At 47.5% G+C, this 24,014-nt stretch overlaps 1 protein-coding gene across 2 annotated transcripts; it reads left to right on the top strand.

The window, feature by feature from the left end:
• The first annotated feature begins 229 nt into the window (after positions 1 to 229).
• Positions 230 to 21,414, top strand: PACSIN3 (protein kinase C and casein kinase substrate in neurons 3). 2 transcript variants are annotated; one of them, XM_034062284.1, is made up of 12 exons: positions 230 to 365; positions 12,058 to 12,141; positions 13,704 to 13,804; positions 14,232 to 14,388; positions 15,121 to 15,356; positions 16,035 to 16,190; positions 16,706 to 16,881; positions 17,643 to 17,763; positions 18,207 to 18,343; positions 18,772 to 18,837; positions 19,347 to 19,507; positions 21,110 to 21,414. In XM_034062284.1, exons 3-12 carry the CDS (start codon positions 13,751 to 13,753, stop codon positions 21,223 to 21,225), a joined length of 1,380 nt encoding a protein of 459 aa, XP_033918175.1. In that variant the 5' UTR covers positions 230 to 365; positions 12,058 to 12,141; positions 13,704 to 13,750; the 3' UTR covers positions 21,226 to 21,414. The 2 variants fall into 2 exon arrangements, with proteins under 2 accessions (XP_033918175.1, XP_033918176.1); XM_034062285.1 differs by lacking the exon at positions 18,772 to 18,837.
• The last annotated feature ends 2,600 nt before the right edge of the window (positions 21,415 to 24,014 follow it).

The raw sequence follows: 24,014 nt of genomic DNA on the forward strand, positions 1-24,014 counted from the left end.
CCTGAATCCTGGTGCCCTCCATGCCGGGCAGAGCTCCCCAGCCGGGGCACAACCAGCAGCCCCTCGCTGCTCACTCCCGGTGCCTCAGGGCCGCCTCCCGGCCCCACCTGCGCAGGCAGAGCCCGGCGGCCGCCCGTTAATTGGATCAGGAGCTCGGCGGAGGCGGGCGGGAGCCGTCTGCGGAGCTGCCCCGCAGCCACCGGAGCGCTGGGGCCGGGCCCGCCCCGCCCCGCCGGCAGCCGTTGGAGGCGGGGCGGGAGCCCCCGTGTCCCGCGGCTGAAATAGGGGGAGGGCCCGGTCCGCTCCTAGCTCAGGTGGCCGCTGCCCGACGGGTGTCCTGCGTGTGGAGCCGCGCTGCCTGCGAGGTAAGCGGCGGGGTCACCTCTGCTGCTGCCGGGGCGCTCTGGGACCTGTTCCCCGTGGGGTGCCGGGGGTCCCGGCAGCACGGTACAGTACGGTACAGCACAGCCCGGGGCTGGCGGAGGGCAGCGCGGCTCGGGAGGCGCTGGCAGCTGCGAGGGAAAAGTTTCCTCATGGAAAGGGGGCGGACGGGGGGAGGCGGTGCCCGGCCGGGCGCTGCCTGTGTGCAGAAGGGGACCGGGAGGCGGCTGGAGTGACACGGAGCGGAGAGCCGGGGTAGGCGCGGGGGGACGGGTGCGCCGTGCCGGGCAGGGGGGCTGCGGGGAGTTCCCCGCACAGCTCCGCTCCTTCCGCTCCCCTTGCAGCCCGGCCGCCAGCCTGACCTTCACCGAGGGCTGCAGAGGCAGCCCCGCTCCCTCCGGGGCCAGCGCCTCCGCTCCGCGGCGGGGACAGGGGCCCCTTTGTGCCGGAGCCGGGTTGAGCCGCTTCCCACTCTGAAACCGGAGCCGCGGGCGCTGGCAGCGCAGTGGCGGAGGGGGGTACAGCGGCTTCCCAGGACCCTCGGGGGAAGGGGCCTCGCTGGGGCCCAGGCTCGGGGGCTGCACCCCCGTGCTCGGGGGTCCGTGTTGTCGGTCCGTGAGCCGGGCTCAGCCCTGCCCTTGCTTGTCCTCTGCCCCATGTCTGGCTGTCGGCTGCGGTCTCGGTGTGGGGAGGGGAGAGCAGGGTGTGGGGCAGGCGAAGAGGTGCTGCTTGCGGCAGTGTCAGCCGGGCTCTGGCAGGCTGCTGGGGTTACCGTGTCCTCTCCGGCCCAGGGCAGGAAAGAGCTGATAAACATGGAGGGTATTAGTGGGCCTGAACACTTAGAGCTTGAGGAGCCAGTCTACGATTTGTCACTGTGTGCGGGAGGAGGGATCAGCGATCTCCGTGAAGCTATTGATAAATGAAGTTAATATGGCCCAGACATATTAACCAGTTTCACCACTTTCCGTGCCAACTATGTGTTCTTCGCTCGCTTCAGTTCTTCAGGCTTGCAGGAGGCTCAGACCACAGTGATGAGGGGGAGGTTAGCTGACCATCTATGCTTGCTCCTAGCCCTAGGATGTAGTCTGGCCTTTTTGTTCACTCTCCTTACCCAACTGGTGCTCACTGTCTCCTGAAGCAGGAGATGAGCCCCTTTCCCCTTCAAGTCAACCGCTGGTCTCACTCACACAGAGAAATTCCTGATACAAAGGTGATTGATTGCAGTGTAGAACCCTGGCAGAGCCTCTCACTCCACCCTGGAATTCGCTTGTCACCAAGAAGTCCCTAAGCTTGGCGATGACTCAAGTCACTCTGGGTGCGTAATGGGAGCAGAATGCACAACTGCAGCGTGTGGGCTAAAATGACAGGGTCCAGATACTCCTTGCTTCAGGTGTGAGCTGCTCTCGGGGTGGAGCCTGAGTAGAGCTTCTCCCCATGCATTGCATAACTGCACACATTCTTTTGGGCAAGGATTCACCTTTGTGTGGAGTGTCCAATGTGCTCTGTGTGAGCCGGAGCCTGTTCTGCTTTGACAGGGTTTTGTGGTATTAATAGTGTTTCACTAGAAGTTCCCTAAAATACATACTGGATCGTTCTTTGATTTGCAGCTTGGAACAGAATGAATGTGTGAGCTGGATCAGCTGCTTGCTGCTCCCCTGTCCTGTGCTCGCTGCATTGTATTGCTTTATTGGCTTTCTTTTCTTTTTTTCTTCTGACCCATGAGTTTGAGCTTCCCTGGCTTGCCTGCACTTGTCCAAGTGAAGGCTGTTTTCTCCTTCTCAGGCTGTATAAAGCAGTAAATTCAATGTGTCAGCGATGTATAGGCTTGAGAACAACTGTCCACCTGGAACTCCGTTCTCAAACATCAGTGAGTGAATAAGGATTGTGTGTAACTGAAGTGTGCCAAAATGCTGCAGGTCCTTGGCAGACTCTGTGTGTCATCAAGTCGTAAAAGCCTGAAAGTCTTACGGACCCAAATTAATTTATTTGCAGGACAATGGTGCTTTTAGTCATTATAGGTTATTATGGATTATACAAGAGCTAGCCTGTATCTGCTGGGCTTTCTCTAAATGATCATGAGTTTCAACATCAATATATGTACAGAGAAAGAAAGATTTTGGTTTTAAATGCAACAGTTCTGTCAGGTATATTTATAATGTGACTGCTTTTAAGGGATGATAAACGGAGAACATGTTAGTCCCTGCACTGGGGCAACATAAGCTTCTGTTAGAACTCCTGTCACCCAGCATGGCAAACACTGTATATTCTTTATTCTGACCATCTTGAGGGCTGGAGATTGTTCAGTTGTTTGAACTGTTTGGTCTGTGGCATGGCTGACATCCAGGGATTGAACTGGGGACCTGGAAAGCTAAAAGTATCTGCCTGTAGCCTGAGTGGAAAAAGCTATACTCTTGATCAGAGAGCATTAATAAACTGCCTCTATTTCTGTCACCAGCTGATCAGTGATGTGCAAATTTGGGCTGCTCTGGAGAGTTTGTGGAGAAATACCTAAACAATAGGAGAGCTGTATAAGCCCTTATCTTTTTAAAGCAGACTTTCTGATCAGGCAGGCTGTTTTATCACTAGTTACTCAGTGTGATGGGTGTAGAGGGGACTGTGTGACAGGGACCTGTGTCAGAAAGATTAATAAAAAGGCCATAATTCATTAGTCTGAAGGCTTAGTGGGTGGGACAGAAAACAATGGCTATTGTATCTGGAAGTTTTAATGCAGAACATGAGATTTTGCCCTTTGAAGACTAATGAAAGAACTTTGCATCCTTGGAGCAGTTAAGGAGCTGTTTAAGAGGTAGCTTTTTGCCACTACGTTGTGGTATGGTGACCACTAATTTAACATCCAAATTAACTTTGATTGTCTGGCCACAGGTTTTTCCAGCAGCACAAAGTGTAATGTCAGTGCAATGCCAGTGGTGCATCCTCTGCTGTAATCGTCCTGCTTTGTTTCATTGACTGGTACATTTAGTTTCATGTTCCTTCAAGCTGAAATGTGGGCTGAAGCTGGGCACTACCATAAGGCACTATGTGTGACTGGCATCTTAATCATACTTGATGGTTTCTCCTCACTGTGAATGGCACGATGGGAAAGAGCCTTTCAGACTTGTGATAGTCAGAATCTGTGCATTAAATCTAGTGGCTGTCACTAGGCATTGTAGTTTGTTGAAGAGGCATGTGAGAGATCTCCATGGCACCGGGGGCCTGGATGCAGTCATTAGGCTTGTGTGGGCTTTCATGTTCTTTGTAGGTGGCTGTGGTGGGACTGTGTTTGTGACCTGTCAGTAAGTTTTTCCAGGTTAGAGCAGTTGGAATTGCTGCAGGCAACCCACAACTAAGTGTTAGCAAGTCTTCAGCCACCTCAGTTCTTGTCCATGCCATGAGCTTGCCCAAGCTGTGTTGCTTCTGTTTGCAGGAAGATATGGTAGTTACCTCCTGGGTTGTGGGGAACATGGTCAGTGTTCTCACTTGCCTGTAGGTGATTATCTGTTGGCAGTAATGTCTTCCTCCCCTCGGTATCCCTGCTGCTAAGCCAAACCTCTCCTGCTCCCGGGAGGGCTGAGCTGTATCAGCTACTATTAGAGTTCTGAAGTAGGCTTGTGCCTGTCTCTGACAAGGGCAAGAAGCTTCATGGAGGACTGGGAGGATACACAGCATATTTCACTTCCTGAATGAGTCTAGGTATTTATTTTGGTTTCTTGGTGTTTTCAGTCAGCTCTTTCTTGTATTGGGGCTGCTGACTTGTGTGAAAGCCTGATGCTGACTCCAGCAGCAATGCAAGTCAAAATGTGGGGTTTTGAGCTGTGGGATAGGAGCTGCCTCAGGAAGCCACTGGGAAGAAATAAACCCCACTGGATTGCTCTGTTTGTGCTTTCTGGTTTAAAAACAACCTCTTAGTGTTCTTTTCTTACATGTCAGGTTGAGTCCTGAGGATCAGAAACTGAGATCACTGCTTTGGGCAATGGGCTGAGAAAGCAAATGACATTCCAGTGATGCAGAACAGTTAAAATCTATGCTGTGACATGTGCCATTTGGGCTGACTGTCCCATTTGCATGTGTTTTCCTGGGGTCTTGTTGATATGAAGTAATTTGTATTAACAGTCCTGTTCTTCGAGCTGAGGTCCAAAAAGCTTACTTGAAGAAGCACTACTGATAAAGAGCAGATTCTGTGCAAACAGTATGAAAGGAGATAAGATTTGCTCCATGACATTCAGGATAATGAACTTCAAGAAGAATGCACAAAATACTGTTCTGCACAGTGCAAGCCAGTTCCTAACAGCTGCCCTACTTCACCCTTGTTATCTTCTGACACGGGAAGAATGTCAGAAAGGCACATGAGTATCTTTAGGAATGGAGTACCTACAAAGTGAATCTACCAAACTTCTTGAACCAGGAGATGCTATGAAGGGAATTGAAGTTACTGAACATTCTCTCCAGTCCACAGAGCAAACACTTTCTTTGTACGTGCCTCGTTCCATGAAAGACTGGAATGACTGTGTAAAAGCTGGTCTACAGTTCTGCCACTTTGTGGTACTGAAGCCTGCCTTACAGTTATTTATGTTTAGATTTTCCTGTGAGGAAGCAATTGAGTAAACCTGGCTATGGTGGCAAAAGGTGAACAAAGAGCCTTGCCATTGGAGTGGAGGAACTGACCACAACATGGAATAGAAGCACTAGGTGTGATGGTTTACCTCATTCTTCTCCTTTACCATAAGAGCTATTCTAGCACTCAAGCTCATCTTCTTCAGCTGTCACTTTAAAAAGTTGGTTGTACTCCCTTCTACAGCATGTTTGGGACTCAGAACTGTGAAGGGAACTGGATGAACTTCAGGAATGTTTTGATGATGATCTTTCAGGTCCTTGTCTTCATGATATGAATATTTGGAAGCACAATATTCACATAATAAACAGCTTTAGTAATTTAGCTTTCATAAGTAAAAGCAGAAACCTGCTTGATGTAACCAGAGATAAAGAAATGCAGTACTTCAGATTCATTTGCCATATATTTGTCACACTTGATCTGAATGACAAAATACTATCTGCCATTCCCTTTCCTCAAAAGTCAGCTAATGGAAAAGACAGCTATAGGTAAAGTGAAGCCTGAAGCTTCACAACAGCAGCTGGGTAGAAAAACCCACTGTGATTTCCAAATGGGAAGAAGGGGCAGAGAGGTCTGATTGGAGACATCTGACTACTGTGCAGTCTGGTGAAACAAGAAACGCCCAAAAGCTCAGTGTTAGGATGGAGCTAACTGGCTTGTGGTGCCTGTAAAGGCTGTTTGATTGCACTGATTTCAGGCTGCTTCCTTAAGACTTCTTAATGCATTCAAGTAAACTCGATCCCTGTTCTTGGGGTTGCAAAGTGATTCAATCACAGGAGAATATTCCATTGACAGGGACTTACAGGAGTTTGCTCCCCCTGTTCCCAACCACAGGAAACATCCCCCAGTTACCACCTTCTGTTATTTTTCTTTGCTCAGAGCTGGATGAAGCTGGAGCATTTTGTTCCCTTTGGATCACTGGTGTTCGCATAAAGATCTGAATAAAACTTCTTTACTCAAAGCCTGGTTGGAATTGGGTGGACTGGCTCAGCCTGCTGTTGTGATGAGTTACCTTTAACAAGTTACAGGTAACTAGGTTACAGGATGGACTGTTGATCTTGCCAGGCACATTACCAGGTGAAATGTACATTAAATCCTTGGGAAACTGTCTGCATTCAGTGTAGATTGAGATTGCTGAGGAGGGGTATAATAGCTTTGACTGGAGCTTCAAATACCTGTTTGTTAATGATTTAGGAAGAAACAGCTTCCAGTTCTTTGGAGTCCCTTCTGATTAAAAGGGAGTTGCTGATTGCATGTATTTGCTGGCATGCCTGGTGTTTGTTTGCAGAGGTTGATGCAGCAGGGTAGGAAGAAGTACTAGGCATGTGAAGCAAACATGTGAAGAGGCTCAGGGAGTGGGACAGCAGAGATTACAGGTTCTCACCATCTACATGGCTTGAAACCTTGGCCTGGGAGAGAAGCAAGGCAGGGAGTGTGAGAACTGGGAAGTGGGCAATGCAGACTGATGTGTGGAACAGGAGCTGTGCTATTCACAGCACTGAGAGAGTAGACTGGTATATTGCTGTTCCTGGTAGCTTGCATGTGTCTTTTATTAAGCTACCCACTGCTATTTGTAGCTGCCTGTTAAATACATAGACACAGCATACATGTCAAGATTATTCTGGCAACTGTCTTAAACATACAAAATGAATGTGGCCTGTTGCCCTATTAGAGTATGGTTCCCCATGGTCCAGCACTGATTTCCTCCTTTTAGCTATGTGGATATTTGAGATTATAATCGATTTCTTCATGGGAAGAACAACTGGGGGAAAAACAAACAGACCTTGACAGCCTAATACATTCCTTCTTTAACACTGCCTCATATTGTGTTAAGCAGCAGTCTGTGTTGCTGTAATGCTAAAGATCTACATCATTGGAAAAGCAAACAGGATTTCTCCTTATCTTGTGGAACAATTTCTGCCTGGTGAAGTTATGTCAGTCAGGGATCTTAACCTTTAGAGCAGCAGCAATGTGCTGGTAGAGCCTGTCCGGTAGCCTTGGCCTCTGAGAACCTGACAGGGAATAGCTACTAAGTGTAGAAAGTATTTAATTCTGAATGAACATTTTGAAAGCAAGTTGGGGTTACAGATGAGGGATGTCTGTTTGCAGTACATTAGCTTGGTCTGAATGTGAAGAAGACCAATATAAAGAAGCTGTGGTCTGAAATAAGAGAATAATAAAGCAGTACATAGGCTCAGGATGTCAGCCTGTTAAGTTGAACGGGATCTTGTCTGCATTTTAGTACTTCATTATAATCATGGAGAAGTTTGCTAGCAAGCAGAGTCATGATCTCTAGAGAATCACTGCATGGGAGTCAGGCTTGCACGTAGCTGAAGTGACCTTTGTGTGCAGTTGCTCTTCAGCCTGGTGTCCCTCTGACCTCTGCCTGGCTAGAGAGATCAGCTGAAGTCTTGCTTGAAACTGTGTTTGACAGCCCTGGCAGGCTTCAGTCCTCAGGGAGCAACTGGAAAGCACTGATTTCTAGTCCCTTTCCCAGTCAGGTGACTCTACCAAGGGTGTGACCACAGCAATAAGACAAACATCTCTAAAGGATGTTTTGGGGAATCATCACGTTGCTTGGCATCCTGTCTAGCTATAGAGAAGAACCAGCCCCTCTTCAGAAGGGTGAGTACACCTGTAAATATCAGACCTCTTCTGTAATGGCATTGGAGAGCACATTACTGGGCATCATCAATAGTCACTGATTCAGAGCTGTTGGATGTGCACCTCCAGAGATGGTGAGGCTGGAAAGGACATCCTATCTCATGCTTCATTTTGTTCTCTCCATCGGGGAGCTTCCTAGCTCTACAGTACCAGCAGCAGTCTGGTTCATTCCACTGCTGGAGTCATGTGGAACCTCCTGGCTCCAGCTCTCAAGTTCCATTCTGACAGGTTAACAGGAAAAAAAAAAACCCAAGGGTTTTCATGCTGCCTGTTCTGTAAGGGGAGGGGTGTTTTGTGTATTTGTGTTGTTCAGATTGAAATGGTTGTCTGTAGCCTACACCAGAAGTGCCCTGGAGTGAAAGCACTCTCACCACTGCCTGCTATACAGAAGAGTGACTCTGGGAATCAAACAGATTGGCTGCAGAAATCTCACATTGCTTTCTTGTGTTAGTTGTTGTCTTGACGTGGAAATAATAGCAGCCCAGTCCTGATTTAAACTCTTGCTTAGCTTGGCTTTAACTCCTATATAGAAATTGGTCCATAATAAAAATATGCCTCAACCAAAACCTCAGCTACTGTTCCTGAATAAATATAACTCCACTTGTTCCTACATGTGTCTGCATCCAGCGTTTGCTGTTGCACTTGGGAAAGGGGATAGGAGTTGGGCAGAAAGTTGTGTACAAGCTCTATTACTGTGGATGAATTCCTGCAGGCTGCATGCTCCAGCCCTTGGAGCATTTATAGAGTTCAGAGGCTTGTTCTTGGCAAACTTGGGAAAACAATTGCTTAAAAGGAGTCTCAGGAGGCAGTCAAGCAATGCATAGAAGTGATGCCTTGGGCATTTGGAGGCTGGAATTATTGGAGTGTGGTGTAGAGGGAAGAGGATCTCTGTGGTTTATGTGCCTTAGGAAATGGTTTCTGAAGAGATTATTACTGTTGGGTCTAGAAGTTTTATTTGTGGATGAGATGCTGTCTTATTCCCATTGTGCAAGCATGTTACCCTGTAGTGTGTTGCCAGGTTCACACACGTTTTGAATGGGAAGGTTTGTTTTGAATGACAGGTTGGTCTGAGGGCAGGGATATGTGCTCAGAGATGCGTGACTGACTGGAGCAGGGGTGAGATTAACAACATGGTTAAAGGTGGAAACAGCTCTCTGTGGCAAGCCCTGTGGCAGTTCCCTATGTGGAGTTCAGTATCACTGAGGCAGTCCTGAGCCATTCTGACTTTCTGCAGCTGAAGACCAAGAGCCATTCTTTGATAACTTAACAGGGAGTTGATAGCAGGTGTGGCCTAATAACTATGTTGGTCATAAGTGAGGGAAGGTATTTGGGGCAAGGAGGGAATACCTTTCTAACACTGCTAGCAGGAAGGGTTGTAGCTCTGCAGGAGTCTCATTTGTGTGGTTCAGGTTGTCTACCTGATGTTGCTGGTTGTAGTGGTGCCTGTGATGCCCTTGCCCATGATCCTGCAGAGGAGTGAAGTTAATAAATGTGTAGTCACTCTTCCCTTCCTTCTTCAGAGAGCTTGTCTTGCAGGAGCTGCAGTGAGGTCTCAAGTAGCACTTAACTGTGAGAGCTGAAAGAGGAAGGTGGGAAGGTAGGGATAAACATTCCATTGCCCTGTAAATGTGATTTGCTACATAGCCTCCTATGAGCAGAGGTGGCAGTGGCATCAGAAGGAGTCTTGTACATGGTGCTGACTCACATATAACTCTTGTTCACCCAATATAGCTTTAGCTATATGCTTATACTGTCCAGGTTCTGCCAGCCATCCTGAATCATGTGGTGGCTCTTGCTGTCATAGAGTCATAGAATGGTTTGGGTTGGAAGGGATCACCTAGTTTCAGCCCCCTGCCATGGACAGGGACACCTTCCACTGGGCTAGGTTGCTCAAAGCTCTGTCCAACCTGGCCTTGCTTTATCCACAAGGTAACCCTGTCATCTGTGCTGGAAAGCAACCTCCAGGCTCTGGCATCTATAACTCAAATACTTGCTTTTCCTAGCGAACTCAGGTTTTCCTTGGTCTCAAGCTCTTGGTGGCTCACAGCACATAATGATGTTTTGGGAATAACTAGACACGAAGGGGCAGAATGACAATCTATCTGCTCTTCCAGGGCTCAGGGTGACAGCAACAGCTGTTATTCAGCCCCTGTTGCAGTACCAAGTCCTTCCCCACGTCTGCATGCATTTCCAATTTGATCTGCTGACTGACACAGGCTCACGGAGTATGTGAGGACCAGAAAAAGCCTGGCAGAAAAGGGTCCTCCTCCTTCTTTGACCTTTTTGCTTCCACCAGGCTAGATTTTCCTGCACTTCTATAAAGTCTGTACAACTGCTATGGAACTGTGTACTTGACTGGCTGTTACTCAGGTCATGGAGATTAGCCTGCAGAAATACTAGACTACTTTATTGTATTCTCTCACCTAATTCCTGTGCTGATGATTGCAGGATACCCTTAAGCTGTGGGATACTTTGCCACATGATATTGTGGATGCTGAAACCTCCTGTGGGTTCAAAAGCACATGGAAGAAATGAATGGAAGAGAAATCCATTGAGTGTTGCTAAATTCATAGGTGCCACATCCAGCTCGGGAAGTTGCTGTCAACAAATGGTTAGAGGCTTGGAGAGCGTGCAGGAAGGCAGCATGTATGCTTGCTCTGTTCTCAAAGCAAGGGAAGGTATCTGCTTTTGGCTGCTGTTTACAGGGGCTATGAGAGCCCTTAGTCTGATCCAGCACAGCTACTATTATTTTTTCAGAGCCTGTTGATCTTAGTGATAGTAAATCCAGTTATTTGGGTCTGGAACTCCTGAGGAGTATGGCGCAAATTTGAATGTGGAAACTGCAGAAAGAATGGATTCAGTGGGGTTTCGTTGGCTTTTTGCTTGACTGTCCCTCAAGTGAACAAGCACACTGTGATTCACAGCAGCTTTCCACATTTACCCCCAAATCCGAGCACTGCGTAGTCAGCCTGAATTGGAAACCAGAGATGGAAGGCATGTTTGTGATTCATTGCTTCCTGATAAAGTGGGGATGGGGGTGTGGCATGGAAAAACTGATACAGCCTTCACATGTCATACCCATTGATCTGTGTCTTCACTGGCAGGAGGAAAGAAAGGGGTATGGGGCAGTTTTAAGTCGGTGTTAATGAAGTGGGTTTAATCCTGGCAATTTGAGGAATGTACAATCTGGTTTATTGGGGGCCACTGGGAAGTCTTAGAAGGTTTGTGATGAGCTATAACCTTTTCATCTAGTAGCCTGGATCATCTTTAAGTGTCCCAACTCTTCCCCCCCCAACCTCTTCATCACCAAAGGTAACTAGCCTGCAGTACCCCAATCTGCTTTTCTTTACCTCTTCCACTTTCCCTGCCATCTTTCACTTCTCCTTCAAAATTGGCTTAATGTCTGGCTAAAAATCCCCCTTCCAAGTTTTGCAGTTTCTGCTCTCAACTGTGTTAGCTCTCAGTTGCCATCACCTTCCAGCCTCAGCCAAATGGATGCTGCTGACTGTGAAGAAGGGATTTTTGCTTGTCTGTTTTTTAAACAAATAGACTTTTAACATTGAAGTAAATCATCAGGGAAGTGAATGCGAGATAAACAAAAATGCCTCTTTCTACCCTTGCTTCCTTTATCTTCTGCAGGCCTTTTACTTCCCTTTCCACTATAGGAAGTTACCTATATCATAAGGGCAAAATAAAACACTTCTAAGAAGCTGATAGGGACAGCTTACAGAATCAAGGGACAAAGGAAGCTCTACTGGTTGAGAGCTGCATCCTACCAGGGCAGTGCTAGGTGCTCTGATCTTAAAAGGACTAGACCAGAGTATGCGTCCTAGTGAGTTTTGGTTTTGTTTCTTAAATGCAGGGTTATCGAGTCCCTTGTCTTGTATACAAATCCTCTTCCTCTTTAGTAAAAAGAAACTGGAGAAAGTGCATGAGTCTGTCCTTCCCTTTTCCTTCCAAAGCCATTTACCTGTAAAAGGATGCACAGCAGTGAATGGAGGTGGTGGGTTTGCTAAGCTGGACACCATGCAGTGAAGGGGAGGAGACCAAGCCCCATGTATGGTGCCTGGGGAGTGCTTATTTTCAGCCTTCCTGGCCCAAGCTGTCCCTTTGCTCAGCTGTTGTGATGGTACCTTTCCTGCACAGTGCTCTCATGCCGCCCCACTGTTTCTATTTTCACTCTCTCTGGGGTTAGATCTTGTGACACAAGGATTTGGCATCTCTCCTACGTGCTGGAACGTGGCATCTCGGGAGGCACAGTGGCTGCAGCTGCTATATCAGAGAGTGCCCCTCCTAGTAGCTGGCAGAAGGGGGATGCCCCTAGGGTTTCAATGCATCAGACCAGACAGCATCCCTGCAGAGCAGCAGCAGGGTCTAATCATGCTCATCTTTGTGTCTTCCAGCCTTTTTGAGGGAATTTGAAGAGTTTGGGACATCCTTGCTAGCGGCCCACCGCTTCCCTGCGGCATCTCACTTTCAGCTTTCAGGTATGTACTTACTGGGGACAGGAGTAGAGTTGCATGCCCTGGAGGCATGTACAATAACTTTGCAGCCTGCTGATAAGTAGTGGTGGGGAGGGAGGACAGGGACAGCTGGTGGCATGGGTGGAGGTATTTTTCAGGTTTCAAGGTTCATGCTCTTGAATGTCATGTCCCATTTAACAACTTGCTTCAGTGACCAGAATTTAGCCTTTGGGAGGAACCCAGAGGAACAGCATTAATGTACTTCTGACACTCTCCATGAGATGAGACCGATCAAGCAGAGCCAAACTGTTACCAGAAGACATGCAGGAAATCCCTGCATTCTGTTCTGGGATGCTTCATGGTGTGGCTCATGTCACTGAGAAGGGTTTGTGGGAGGTGGGAGATGTGGACTCTCAACCTGATCTTCATCTCTGCTGTGTTCTCTTTGGGCTGGCAGAATGAGCAGATACCTCTCTGGGGTGTGAGGGAAGCTTTTTATAACTAGGAATGTGCAAGAGGAGAAGTGGCAGCAAAGGACATCTCTGCTGCATTAACCCAGCATTGCCTAGAATGGCTTTGCGTGCAAGTGACTGGGCTTGGGCCTTTTCCAATACTCCTTCTCATTCTTGTACAAAAGCAACCCTAAACCTCTCCCTGAGGAATCCGTAGTGATGCACCATTTCAGGAACAAACTGGCAGTGCAGCCTAGCACAGAGTTCTGAGCCAACGGAGGGTGAGATGAACCTCATATTCTAGCCTAGATTTTGGGCCTAATAGAATCTCAGAATCAAACCAGGTTGGAAAAGATCTTTAAGATCATTAAGTCTAAGCATTACCCCCAGACTGCCAAGACCACCACTGAACCATGTCACTGAGGAGAGTTGAGTGTAAGAAAACCCCAGCTCTCCAGGGCTGTTTCTGGGAAGCAGTGCTGCAGGGGAACTACAATGTGTGCTGCAGGGCCCTTTGCCTGGGTATGCCCCAGCATGTTTCTATAGCTCTGCTCAAGCCCAGCTCAGCTGGTGGGCAGCTTATAGGGCTCCTCCCCATTTAAGACATGCCAGCCTGCTTGACTGCTCAGCCTTGTTTGCTCCAGTCAGTAGTTGTAATCCTGTAATCCTGAGTCACACCGGGAAGCTGGAGTTCTCTCCATTGACAGAAGAATTACTTAAAGTCTTTCAAGGCAGATTTTAATAGCTTTAGCTCCCTCACTTTCTGTAGCTTTTGCTACTCTCTTGAGGGCCTTGGTTAAGCAAGGAATCTCTGCAGAGATGTTTGGTGCTGCTGAAGGGTTCACCGGCATCTCTGCTGCTGGATTCACTGGCATCTCCAGTGTCTGTACAGCTGAGGTTTAGCAAGATTGTCTTCTACACCATCCTTTCTCAATATGCAGGGAGGGAGGGGGCAGGTCCAGGCCTGGGTATTGCTGCTGGATCAAGTAGTGTGCTGCTGGAGGTGCAGTGGTGCCAGTACTTGCCTGCAGGGCAGTAAGTTGGGCTTCTCCAGCTCCAGGGGTCATGGAGAGCTGTGCTCTCTGCCAAGGCTCAGCCTGTACTATGTTCGAAATTGCTCTTCTCTCTTCTCAGCTTAACTGAAATCTGCAAAGATTCTCTGCTGCAAGAAAACAGGGGTGATGTCATCTGAAGATGATGCTGGTGGGGAGGCTCCTGGGGGCAGCTTCTGGGAGGTAAGGAAAGATAATGGAAATCTGAGGGAGGGAGGAATGTTTTCTGACCTCCCACCAGTTAGAGGAGTTAGAGGGCTGAGAATCAAGTTCCTGGATGACATGATGTTCCTGGGGAGTAGGAGGGAGAAACTGGGGAGGCTTAGGAACACAGTGTGTTACTGCAGGGAAGAGGTGACCCTTTCCTCCACAGATGCTGTGGAATGGGAGTTCCTTAGTCAGCTAACACTGATCTGAGTGGGGAGAGAGGTAAGCAAAGCATCCTGTTGTCTTTTCTCCACTGCTGTGCCTACCTGGGAGAGTGCCAGAGGAGGTTCTGAGTTCAGTTACTGTGCTCCCTGCCCATGCAGTGACTGAAACTGCTGCTATCTGCTCTGAAGGAACATGGAAGTCAGTACAGGATAAATGATGATGTGCTGTGACATTTCAGGCTGGAAACTACAGGCGGACAGTGAAGCGTGTGGATGATGGGTACCGGCTCTGCAATGACTTAATCTCCTGCTTCCAAGAGCGAGCCAAGATTGAGAAGAACTATGCCCAGCAGCTAACAGAGTGGTCCCGTAAGTGGAGGACCACGGTGGAGAAAGGTGAGGCTGACAGGTTGGACTGGAAGCAGGATGCAGGCATTGCACTCTTCCTTGAGTGTTTATCTCTTACTGAGGTGATGCTGTTCCCTTGGGGAACAGGCTTCCCCTCTTCAGGAAGAGGGTGACTTTCTTGGGTGTCTGTGTGTTTTTGTAGCTAGTCCTCTGATTCTTTTGGAGAGCTGTTCTCTGTGTTGCCAGGTATTTGGGTACAAAAAAAACACCCATTAGTATCTATTTCTTTAGTTTGGCATTTCCTTGGGCAGCCCAAGTCTTAAATCAAGCTGCAGATTTCCCCTTTTAAGCATGGCTTGGCTGTCTCACTGCCTTCTCCTCCAGAAAGAGAGTAGCTATTAATGCTGGGATGTAGTGGCAGTAGGCTGAAACTTATAGCATATCCCAAAGAAATGGGAGACAGTGGGACAGATGCCTCTTGGAAGCAGAAGCTAGCCTCATAGTGCTGTTACCTATCCTAAACCTCAGACTGGAAACCTTCTCCTGGCCAGCACCATATGGGAAAGCTAAGCCTGCCCAAAAGTAGTAGCAGTCAGCTGTAACAGCCAGTTTAGATGCTGCCTGTTGAGTCTGTGTGGAGACCAGTCAGTGCTGCCTTGTGTGATGGGAGAGAGTTAAGGAAGTGACTCCATACTGATACATGTGTGTAGGAGGAAAAGAATCTGCCTTCTCTTCTGTAGGCAGGAGGTGTAAGAGCCCCTCTGGTGCTTGTTCCTGCAGGTCCACAGTATGGAACCCTGGAGAAGGCCTGGCATGCCTTCCTGACAGCTGCAGACAAACTGAGTGAAATCCACTTGGCTGTCCGGAACCACCTGGCTGGGAAAGATTCAGATAAGATCAAGGCCTGGCAGAAGGAGGCCTACCACAAGCAGATGATTGGAGGCTTCAAGGAGACAAAGGAGGCAGAGGATGGATTCCGCAAGGCCCAGAAACCATGGGTGAAGAAGATGAAAGATGTGAGCAAAGCGTGAACAGAGAAGGAGGAATAAGGGCAGTTGAGGTGGCTGCCTGCTGTGGGAACCACTGGGAAAACTGGGTTTAGCCAGACTTGCAGAGAATGCCAGGGGGAGGGATGTCTTCATAGGATGGTTTGGGTTGAAAAGAACCTAAAGATCATCCAGTTCCACCCCCCTGCCATGGGCAGGGACACCTCGCACTAGACCATGTCATCCAAGGCTCTGTCCAACCTGGCCTTGAACACTGCCAGGGATGGAGCATTTACCACTTTTTTGGGCAACCCATTCCAGTGCCTCAGCACCCTCACAGTAAAGAACTTTCTTATATCTAACCTGAACTTCCCCTGTTTAAGTTTAAACCCACTGCCCCTTGTCCTGTCACTACAGTCCCTCTCCAGCATCCTTGGTGGTCTCTTGCTCTTGGTGGGTTTGTAGCTTTCTTATGCAGGAAGGCTTTGGTAATGGGTTCTGTATTCAGTGAGCACTGAAAAAGAGCTCATTTGGAGGTACCTCTTCCCTTTGGAGCATGGTTTAGTAAATGCCAAGTAGGCATTCCTGTTACATTGTCCTGAAATGACTACTGGCAACACTAACAAATGTTAACATGCCCTCTCTGAGTAATGGAGTCTCAATGTGGTCAGGCTCATGGCTTTCTCTTCATCCTCCTCCTACACACAGGTGGAGACATCAAAGAAAAACTATCATGCAGCTCGGAAAGAGGAGAAAACAGCCCATACAAGGGAGACCCACGCCAAGGCAGACTCCTCTGTCTCACAAGAACAGCTACGCAAGTTGCGGGACCGTGTGGAGAAGTGCACTCAGGAGGCTGAGAAGGTGAGCGAGTGGTGTTGTGTGGATGTGGATCACAGGGATATTCCTCAAGGAAGAAGCACTGGTGGTAATGTCAGTCAGAAATTACTCCTGCTGAAGCCTGTAAGAAGGGGTGAGATTCCACTGTATTGAGGTTTTGGTGAGTTAGACTGAGACTTAACTAAGGCCAAGTTCTCTCTGTCTTTGGTGTTGGGGAAGATCTAATTTATAAGTAAATAAAGCAGGGGATTTGGTGGGTGGGAGCTGCAGAGATGAAGTTCGTCCTGCCAAAAGTGGCTGGTTTGCCCACAGGAGAGCAAGTGTGGAAGGTCCTCTATGGAAGAGGATGGCAAAGAACAAGGAACATGCAAAAGCATTAGAAGAGCAATGGGCTGGGATAGTAGCTCTGGGATTTCCTCTTTCTGTGGTGTACTTGTTCAGCAGTGCAGGGGGGAAAAACATCCTTGTCAGTTGTAAGGCAGAGCAGGGTGACATCAAGGCGTACATCTCACTACTGCTGTCCTCCTGGGTTAATACAGTGCAAGGATCAATATGAGAAGATGCTGGAAGAGCTGAACCGTTACAATCCCCGCTACATGGAGGACATGGAGCAAGTGTTTGAGGGCTGCCAGGAAGCAGAGCGCAAGCGGTTGTGCTTTTTTAAGGAGATGTTACTGAATCTGCACCAACATCTCAACCTCTCCACCAATGAAAGGTACCAGCCCTGCCTCAGGAGGGAGTTCTGCCAGCCTGGGGTGAGGGGTGCCAGTTCTGGTCTCTGGGAAGGGGAGCTGCCTGCTTGCATTTGCCAGGTTGCATTCCTTCCCCTTCCAAGTGTGTCTTGGAACTGCCATTTGGTTCCATTAGACTGACCAGTGCTGATCTCAGCCAGTGCCAGGCTCCTCAGAGAGGATTCTTTCTGTTTCTGAACCCTTCCCCTTCCACTACTACTGTGGGTATGCTTCTATGCTATGAAATGCCTCCATGTTGTTATATGTGATCCCAGCCTGGGGGATGCAGCTCTGTTGCCTTCTAGTACCTATAGTTGTTACACCCATTCTGCCCTGAGTAAAGAGACCTTTTGTGAGATAATGATAACCATAAGCCCATGAGTTGCCCTTCAGTAGGGATTACAGAGGGGAAACGAGTGCAGCCAAAAGTCTTTTGTGCTTCTATACTTCTAAAGTGGAAGCAACAAATCTGAGCCACCTCCCTGTCTGTGTGCAAGAATGTGCCAGGCTCTTTCAGTGCTCACTTGATGATGTTAACAAGTGCCACACCAAACAAGCCTGTCCTGCTTGCCAGGCCAACTCCCCTGTAAGGGTAGCTCAGAATAGGTGCTGCTCCAGCATCCTTAATTCTGTAGGATTTCGGATGTTCTGTAATTGTGCATGAGGTTACACTCTTCCTTCCTATTTGGCTTTTGGGAAACAAAGGGATGTGGTTATTGGTGGTTCTGTCTGTTCCTGCTCATAGCTTTCATGCGTTGTATCGAGATCTTTACCAAGTCATCATGGCTGCAGACAACCAGGAGGACCTCAAGTGGTGGCGGAACACTCACGGACCAGGCATGGCGATGAACTGGCCTCAGTTTGAGGTGATGCAGCATTCTAGAGTGTATTTTTACTATTTCTAAACATCCAGCTGCTTTACTGGAATTGGGGGGTCTGCTGCTGTGTTGGAAAGAGCACATCTTTGGCAGGCTCATGGTGCTGGGCTCTTTTTTGTTGTGTTGCAAGCTCCTTGGTGCCCCAAGTGACACATATTGCCCTGCCAAGGTGCAAATACTCCAGCTATCTAGCTGCAAGGTCAGGGAACAGGAATTGGTGTTTAGGGCTTTGGAACAAGATCTGTTGTAATTTTCTCATGGGCCTCTTGTTGCACACTGGGATTTAACGGGAGTGAGCCTGCAATGGCAGCAAGGCCATGTGGCTGACACAGCTAAAGTATGACCTGGTGTTCTTCTGTATTGGTCAGAAAAGATGTACAGAGCTTTTGTATTAGAGTGGCTTGATGGAATTACTGCTTTTCACTGAGCAGGAATGGTCCCTCGAAAGCCAGCGACCCATCACCAAGAAGGAGAAGAGTGGAAAGATGGCTGATGATGTCACCCTGACCAGCATTCTGCCAACACGGGATGGGGTTGTCTCGCAGACCCCTCTGCAGATAAGGCAAAGGTAAGGGCTAAAATCCAGGATATGTCAGGTTAAGAAGAGTACCTGCCTAGGATCATGGATGGGTTGGATTGATAGGAGTGATCTCTTTTTCAACTTCCTGTCTCTTGCCCATCCCACTTTAGGAAAGACAGGGTAGAGAAGTGGCTTTAGAGTAGCTGCCTTCTTTTTGTCTAGTGTGTACTGCCTCCCAGTGCATGCTTGTCCCCTGGCATGGTGCTGAGCACTACCTGACAAGTCTGGTATAGCTGCTTCACTTGTCAGAAATCAAGCTGGAGAATAGGGAGAGGCTGAAGAGGTTCCACATGTCCTACAGTGAACTCTGGCCAAAGTGAACTGGCCAGAAAGGAGTGGGGATATAGAGATGTCTCAAGGCCACTGCTGTATTTCACAGTCTGTTGGATTCAGGGGCCCTGTTTGCCAATCTGCAGGTTTTCCTATGAAGAGGAACAGAACAGCCCCTTCTGTGACAGCCTGAGGGCACCCAGCCATGTGAAGTTAGTATGGACGTAGCCTTTTCAGGGTTTTTTGGGTTCCAGGTGCCTGTCCTCTGCTGCTTTTCCCCTCTGCTCTTTTTCCTGACTTGGAAAACAGCATTTCAGACATTTCTTTGGGATGGGAGACATGTTTTTTCCTGTCTTATTCTTGGCTGGAATAACTCTGGACATAGCTGGGCTCTCCTATTAGGACTGGCCTTCCTTGTGTGAGAGGGTCTGCTAGAGGAGGATGAGGTTCTAGTATGCATGTGTGAAAATACTTTGGGAGTGGGTTACCCTCCTGCCCCTTAGGGGTCTAATGCTGCCATGCTTTCAACCCGATCTAGGATTTCTTGGTATCTCTCCTCCCTCTTCACCCTCACTTGGCTGCTGGGGCTCTCTTGCACCTTGTTCTGCAGCACAGCAGTCTCAGCAGGAGCAGTGAGGGTGGTGTATGGTTCAGAAGGAGGTGGGTGAGAGCTGATTCTACTCACAACCATCTTGTCCCCTCTCTCCTTCCACATGCAAAGCGGAGGGAAGGAAGACATTTCAGAGTGGTCAGATGAGGACACTCCCAAGAAGTGCCTGGATGCCAATGGGCACGAGGAAGACATAAAGGTACCAGGTGTACGGGTACGAGCGCTCTATGATTACACAGGACAGGAGTCTGATGAGCTGAGCTTTAAAGCAGGTACAGAAGCACTAACCTCTTACTAACATTATACTGTCCTCACTTGGGCTGACTGAATGATCTGAAACACTCTCTAAGAACCTGGTGTGCCCTTGAAAACTGATACTCTTTTCTTGGCCTGACCCATTGCCAGCTCTTCTGTGGTGGATGATGCACTCTGAAGTCCTCCAGTCTTAGTTCTAAGGCTAAGAGACAGTGAGGTCATCTAGAAAGAGACTGTCTAGGCCTTGGTGACAGTGTAGGGAGAGCAGACCCAAATGGGTGAAATTGATCCTTCCTGCCTACTTTTAAGTATCTCGAGACTTTATTAAATGCTTCTCCTTTGTACCACTGATACAAAAATTCTGTAGGTGGTATGTATTGTCCTTTGAAGTAACCAGAAGATGGATGTTGTTGAAGAAGGCTCAAATAACTGACATGCACTACTGAAAGCAAAATTCAATTGTCAAAAAAAAACCCCAATGCAAACCACTGCTTAAAATGGATATCTTGAGAGTGGACATCAGCAGAGGATTGAGTGAGAGAGAATGTTGGAGCAACAGACCCCTTCCCTTTTTCCTTCAGTTCAATTTAGTTTGTATGTGCCCTCTTTTCTAATTCCAAGAGGACATCTGGGTCTTGAGAGTGTCTCTTGTCATTTTGCTTGGTTTGAGTCTTACATGGTATCTCTGTCCTATACCTCTCCAAAATACACCCATTTTGAAAAGGCACTAAAGTCCCTCAGTAGCAGGAACTTGTGCCTGAGGCCAGGATCTATGCTGCAGTGTTATCATACTAGTAAACTTCCTAACATGAACTTGTTGCTTGAAAGTATCTTACAATATGGGTGTTCTACAACTTGACTTTCTCTCTTTCTACGCAGCAGATGTAATGAGGCATGACTGGATAGCTTTAGTCATCTCCTGTTTGAATCTGCTCTGAGCAGCATGCACCAGTAGGGCTTAAGCTTAACAGCCAACAGCTTGTTTTCTGTGCCTCTGCCATTGTGGGATGTGCCTGCTGTTGCAGTCAGATCTCCCTCTCTGGCAGAAGTATGACCTTCTTCTACTGGTGGAGAAGGGGACCTTCATGCCCCTTCCCAAAGTAGATGGGGAAAGGTTAAAAGCCTTTCCTGGCCATAGTCTGGGAAACAAGTTGGTTCCATGCCTTGCTGGCCAAACCAGACACTTCATCATGGGATAGGCATTTTGGGTCCTAACAGCCAGAGCTTAGCAGCCTCTTACATTTCCTTCCCACCTGCTATAGAGAAGCCACTGAGAAATAAACCTCTGAGATCCTTCTGATCTCTCTGGCTTCTAAACATGTCCCTCTGGAGGAAGGAAAGCAGAAATATAGGGCATGACAATATTTGTGATGTTGAACAACAGAAGTGAAGATCTGTCTCTTGTTCCTTGGCCTGGAGGGTGGTACTAAGCATAGACCCTAAAGAAGTCAGTAACTCTGGTTTTGATTAAGCTGTGCAGAATGATAGAGTGTGATAAGGAGAGATAAGTGTGGTGATTCAGACCAATAAGTCTTGCTTTTTATCACCTCTTCTGAGGTGAGGAAAATGCCATGCTGTCTTTCTCAAAACTGCTTCCTAATGATTATTTCTGCTTTTAGGTGAAGAACTAATGAAGATCAGCGAGGAAGATGAGCAGGGCTGGTGCAAAGGCCGACTTCTCACTGGCCAAGTTGGACTTTATCCTGCTAACTATGTTGAGAAAGTTGGGTCATGATTGCTAGTGTCTCACAGCCATACCAGCATCTCCTGCAGAGGTCACTGGGTCACTGCTGACCTCAGTCCACCTTTGCAGTATATCCAGCAACTTCTGGACTTTGAGGGCATGTATTCCATGTAACTAATGCTTTATTTGAAATGCCTAGGCCTGTAGGGATTTTCTAATAAATAAACAAGGATGAGTAAAGATCTCTTTGGCTGTAAGCACTACAGGAGTCCAGAAGGGAACAGATCCTCTTGCCTTGCTCTCAGTGAAAAAAGATAAGTAACACAAGCAAACTCCTCAAAAGGGAGCAAGCAGACTTCCTTGGCTTCAGTGCACATGTATCCATAGCCCCTGCCCCCAAGCTTCCTGTTCAAGAAACTTTGGATGTGCAGCATAATAGGGAACTCGTGGTATTGCTTCCCCTTTTTGGCTCAATCAAGCTGACTGGCACAAATCTATTTATTCTCCCACATCTTTCAGAAGTCTTCAGTATCCTTCACCTGCAGCTTTGGTTCCCCTGGTAAAGCACCTAATATAAGTAATACAGCTTTAACAACCTCTATGTCTCCTCCCAGAGCCCTCATATTTATTGGGATAGCTCCAGGACTGGATGATAATATAGCTTGGGGCCAGGAAAAAGGCTTTTCTTGCATGATGTGGCTGTTCAGGCTAACAAGTTGTGAGCAGAACTATCTGGCAGAAGGCCAGAGTTGACTGAATGTTCCCTGGGCTAGAATGGACACACACTGACTGCTGGCATTAACAGAAAGGCAGCCACATTCCAGTGCTGTTCTGTTTAGGGTCCCTAAATGCATGAGTATGTGTTAGGGTTTCTAAAGCTTCCAGATAGTTTTGGCTATACTCCATGAATACTTGGTGCACAGCAGAGACTCTTTCTCCTTCTCCTGCATATTCTTGACTGATACATGCTATAGAAGTGCATTCCCTGCTTTGCCAAAACTGTGATGAAGAGTAGCAGAGTCTGGAAGCTTCCTGCTGGCTGGCACAATATTGGCTATAGAGGAGTAACTTACTTTCTGCAGGAGTACTTAATGCCCAGTTGTTAAGTGCCCTTCAGCAGGGAGCACCTATCAGACCTCTTGGATCTGGCCTGTCTTTCTGTCCTTGAAAGCCTCTGAAACTGCTGAGACAAAGTGGGGCTCTGATTCTAGTGCTCTGCATATTCAAACATGAGGACTGATGGGCATGTTCTTTATAGGATAAACCCAAGAGTTTGAGGGAATAAAAGAAGGAAAAACTAGGATTTTTAGGAAAAACAAAGAAAAACAATAGTATAAAATCTGTTTACTTACTACATTCACTTGAACCTGTTGATGCACTGTGAGTTTGTAGTAGCCTTTTGCAATGAAATTCTGGGTTAGCACAGGTGAGGAACTTGGTTAAGTCAGACTTGCAAACCTCAGTCAAGCTTCCACCAGCCAGTCCAAGATGAACTGCTTCAGAGCTGTTTGGAAAAGGGATGATACAGATAAGGAAGGCTGAAGTCATAGGTGAGCATTTGGAATTAAATGACCACAAAATGTTAATGGCAGCTGGTGAACCAAAATGGATGTTTTAACAAGTGTAGACTGAAAAGCAGGGTGGGGATGGACAGAGTTCAACGCTGTTAACGTATGAGAAGTTAAAGTTATCACAAACATCTTGGTGCCTGCCAGACAGAGCAGAAATTAACCTTTTACAACACACTGGATGTCTTGAAATACAGCCTGCCATGGACAAGGAGATCTGAAACTGATGCTGTTTAGTGTGTTTGTGAGACCACAGAAATACATCAGCTGCAGAAAGGTCTTGCCCAAAATATGCCATGGACTGTGCTTCATGAATAGGGGCAGAAGGGTGCAAACCAAAAGAACAAGGGTGAAGCATTTTGTTTGGAGTCAATAATGTCATTTCTCAAGCAAAAAGTATTCCCAAAAGCCAATTAAAGATCCAAGCAACAGACATCAAAACCGCCTGGATTTAGCTATGAATTTACCTATTATTCAAGGTCCAATGTTTGAAGAATCTTCTAAGGTTACACTGTGTAATTAGAGGTGTTGGTGTATAAGCACTTGGATTTATTTAAAGATCTGGTCTCTGCTTTCAGTCCTATGTGCCAGGTAAAGTATCATTAAGCGTTGTACAGTAACTGCAAGCGTTCCACTTGCTGACCTGTAACTGAGTGATTTGTTGCTGCTTTGTCCTAACAGACATGAAGAGAGCAGTGCATGGCTGCAGGCTTGGAAGAGAATGGAGCCAAAACAGGGATAAAAATACCTGGGATATGCTAAAATGACCAATGGGATTTACCTTTTAAACCACTAATGCTAGCCTTTCATATAAGGTCAAAACATCTAGAAGGCAGTTATGATGGATGACATGGAGGCTTGACTTCACTTTCTCCTCAGAGTTGCACTCAAATTACAGAGATGGAGTCTGGTACAGCCAGAACCTGCTGTGAGGACAGAAATGTCCAGCAGCCTGGTTACAGTACAAACAACCTGAAATTCCATGGGACAAAGTCTGCACAGACTTGTTTGTCCCAGGAAAACACAACCCCCTTGATCATGATGGGCTGCTTGAAGGGGTCCAGAAACAGTGACCTATTACAGCTTCTGTGAACAGTCCCCTAAAGGAATGTTTGCACGTCAGCAGTCCTTGCCCATACCTGAAGTACTGGCCAGGTGACAACACTGAGAATGAAGTATTGCTTGGCTGGACTGTACACTATAAATCTTGTTGTGGCACTTTGTCCTGGCTACCCAAAGGGACTAGTAAAAGAGAGCCTGTATAGTAAGGAA

Source organism: Melopsittacus undulatus, chromosome 4 (genome assembly GCF_012275295.1).
Source record: "Melopsittacus undulatus isolate bMelUnd1 chromosome 4, bMelUnd1.mat.Z, whole genome shotgun sequence".
NCBI classification, from domain to species: Eukaryota; Metazoa; Chordata; class Aves; order Psittaciformes; family Psittaculidae; genus Melopsittacus; species Melopsittacus undulatus.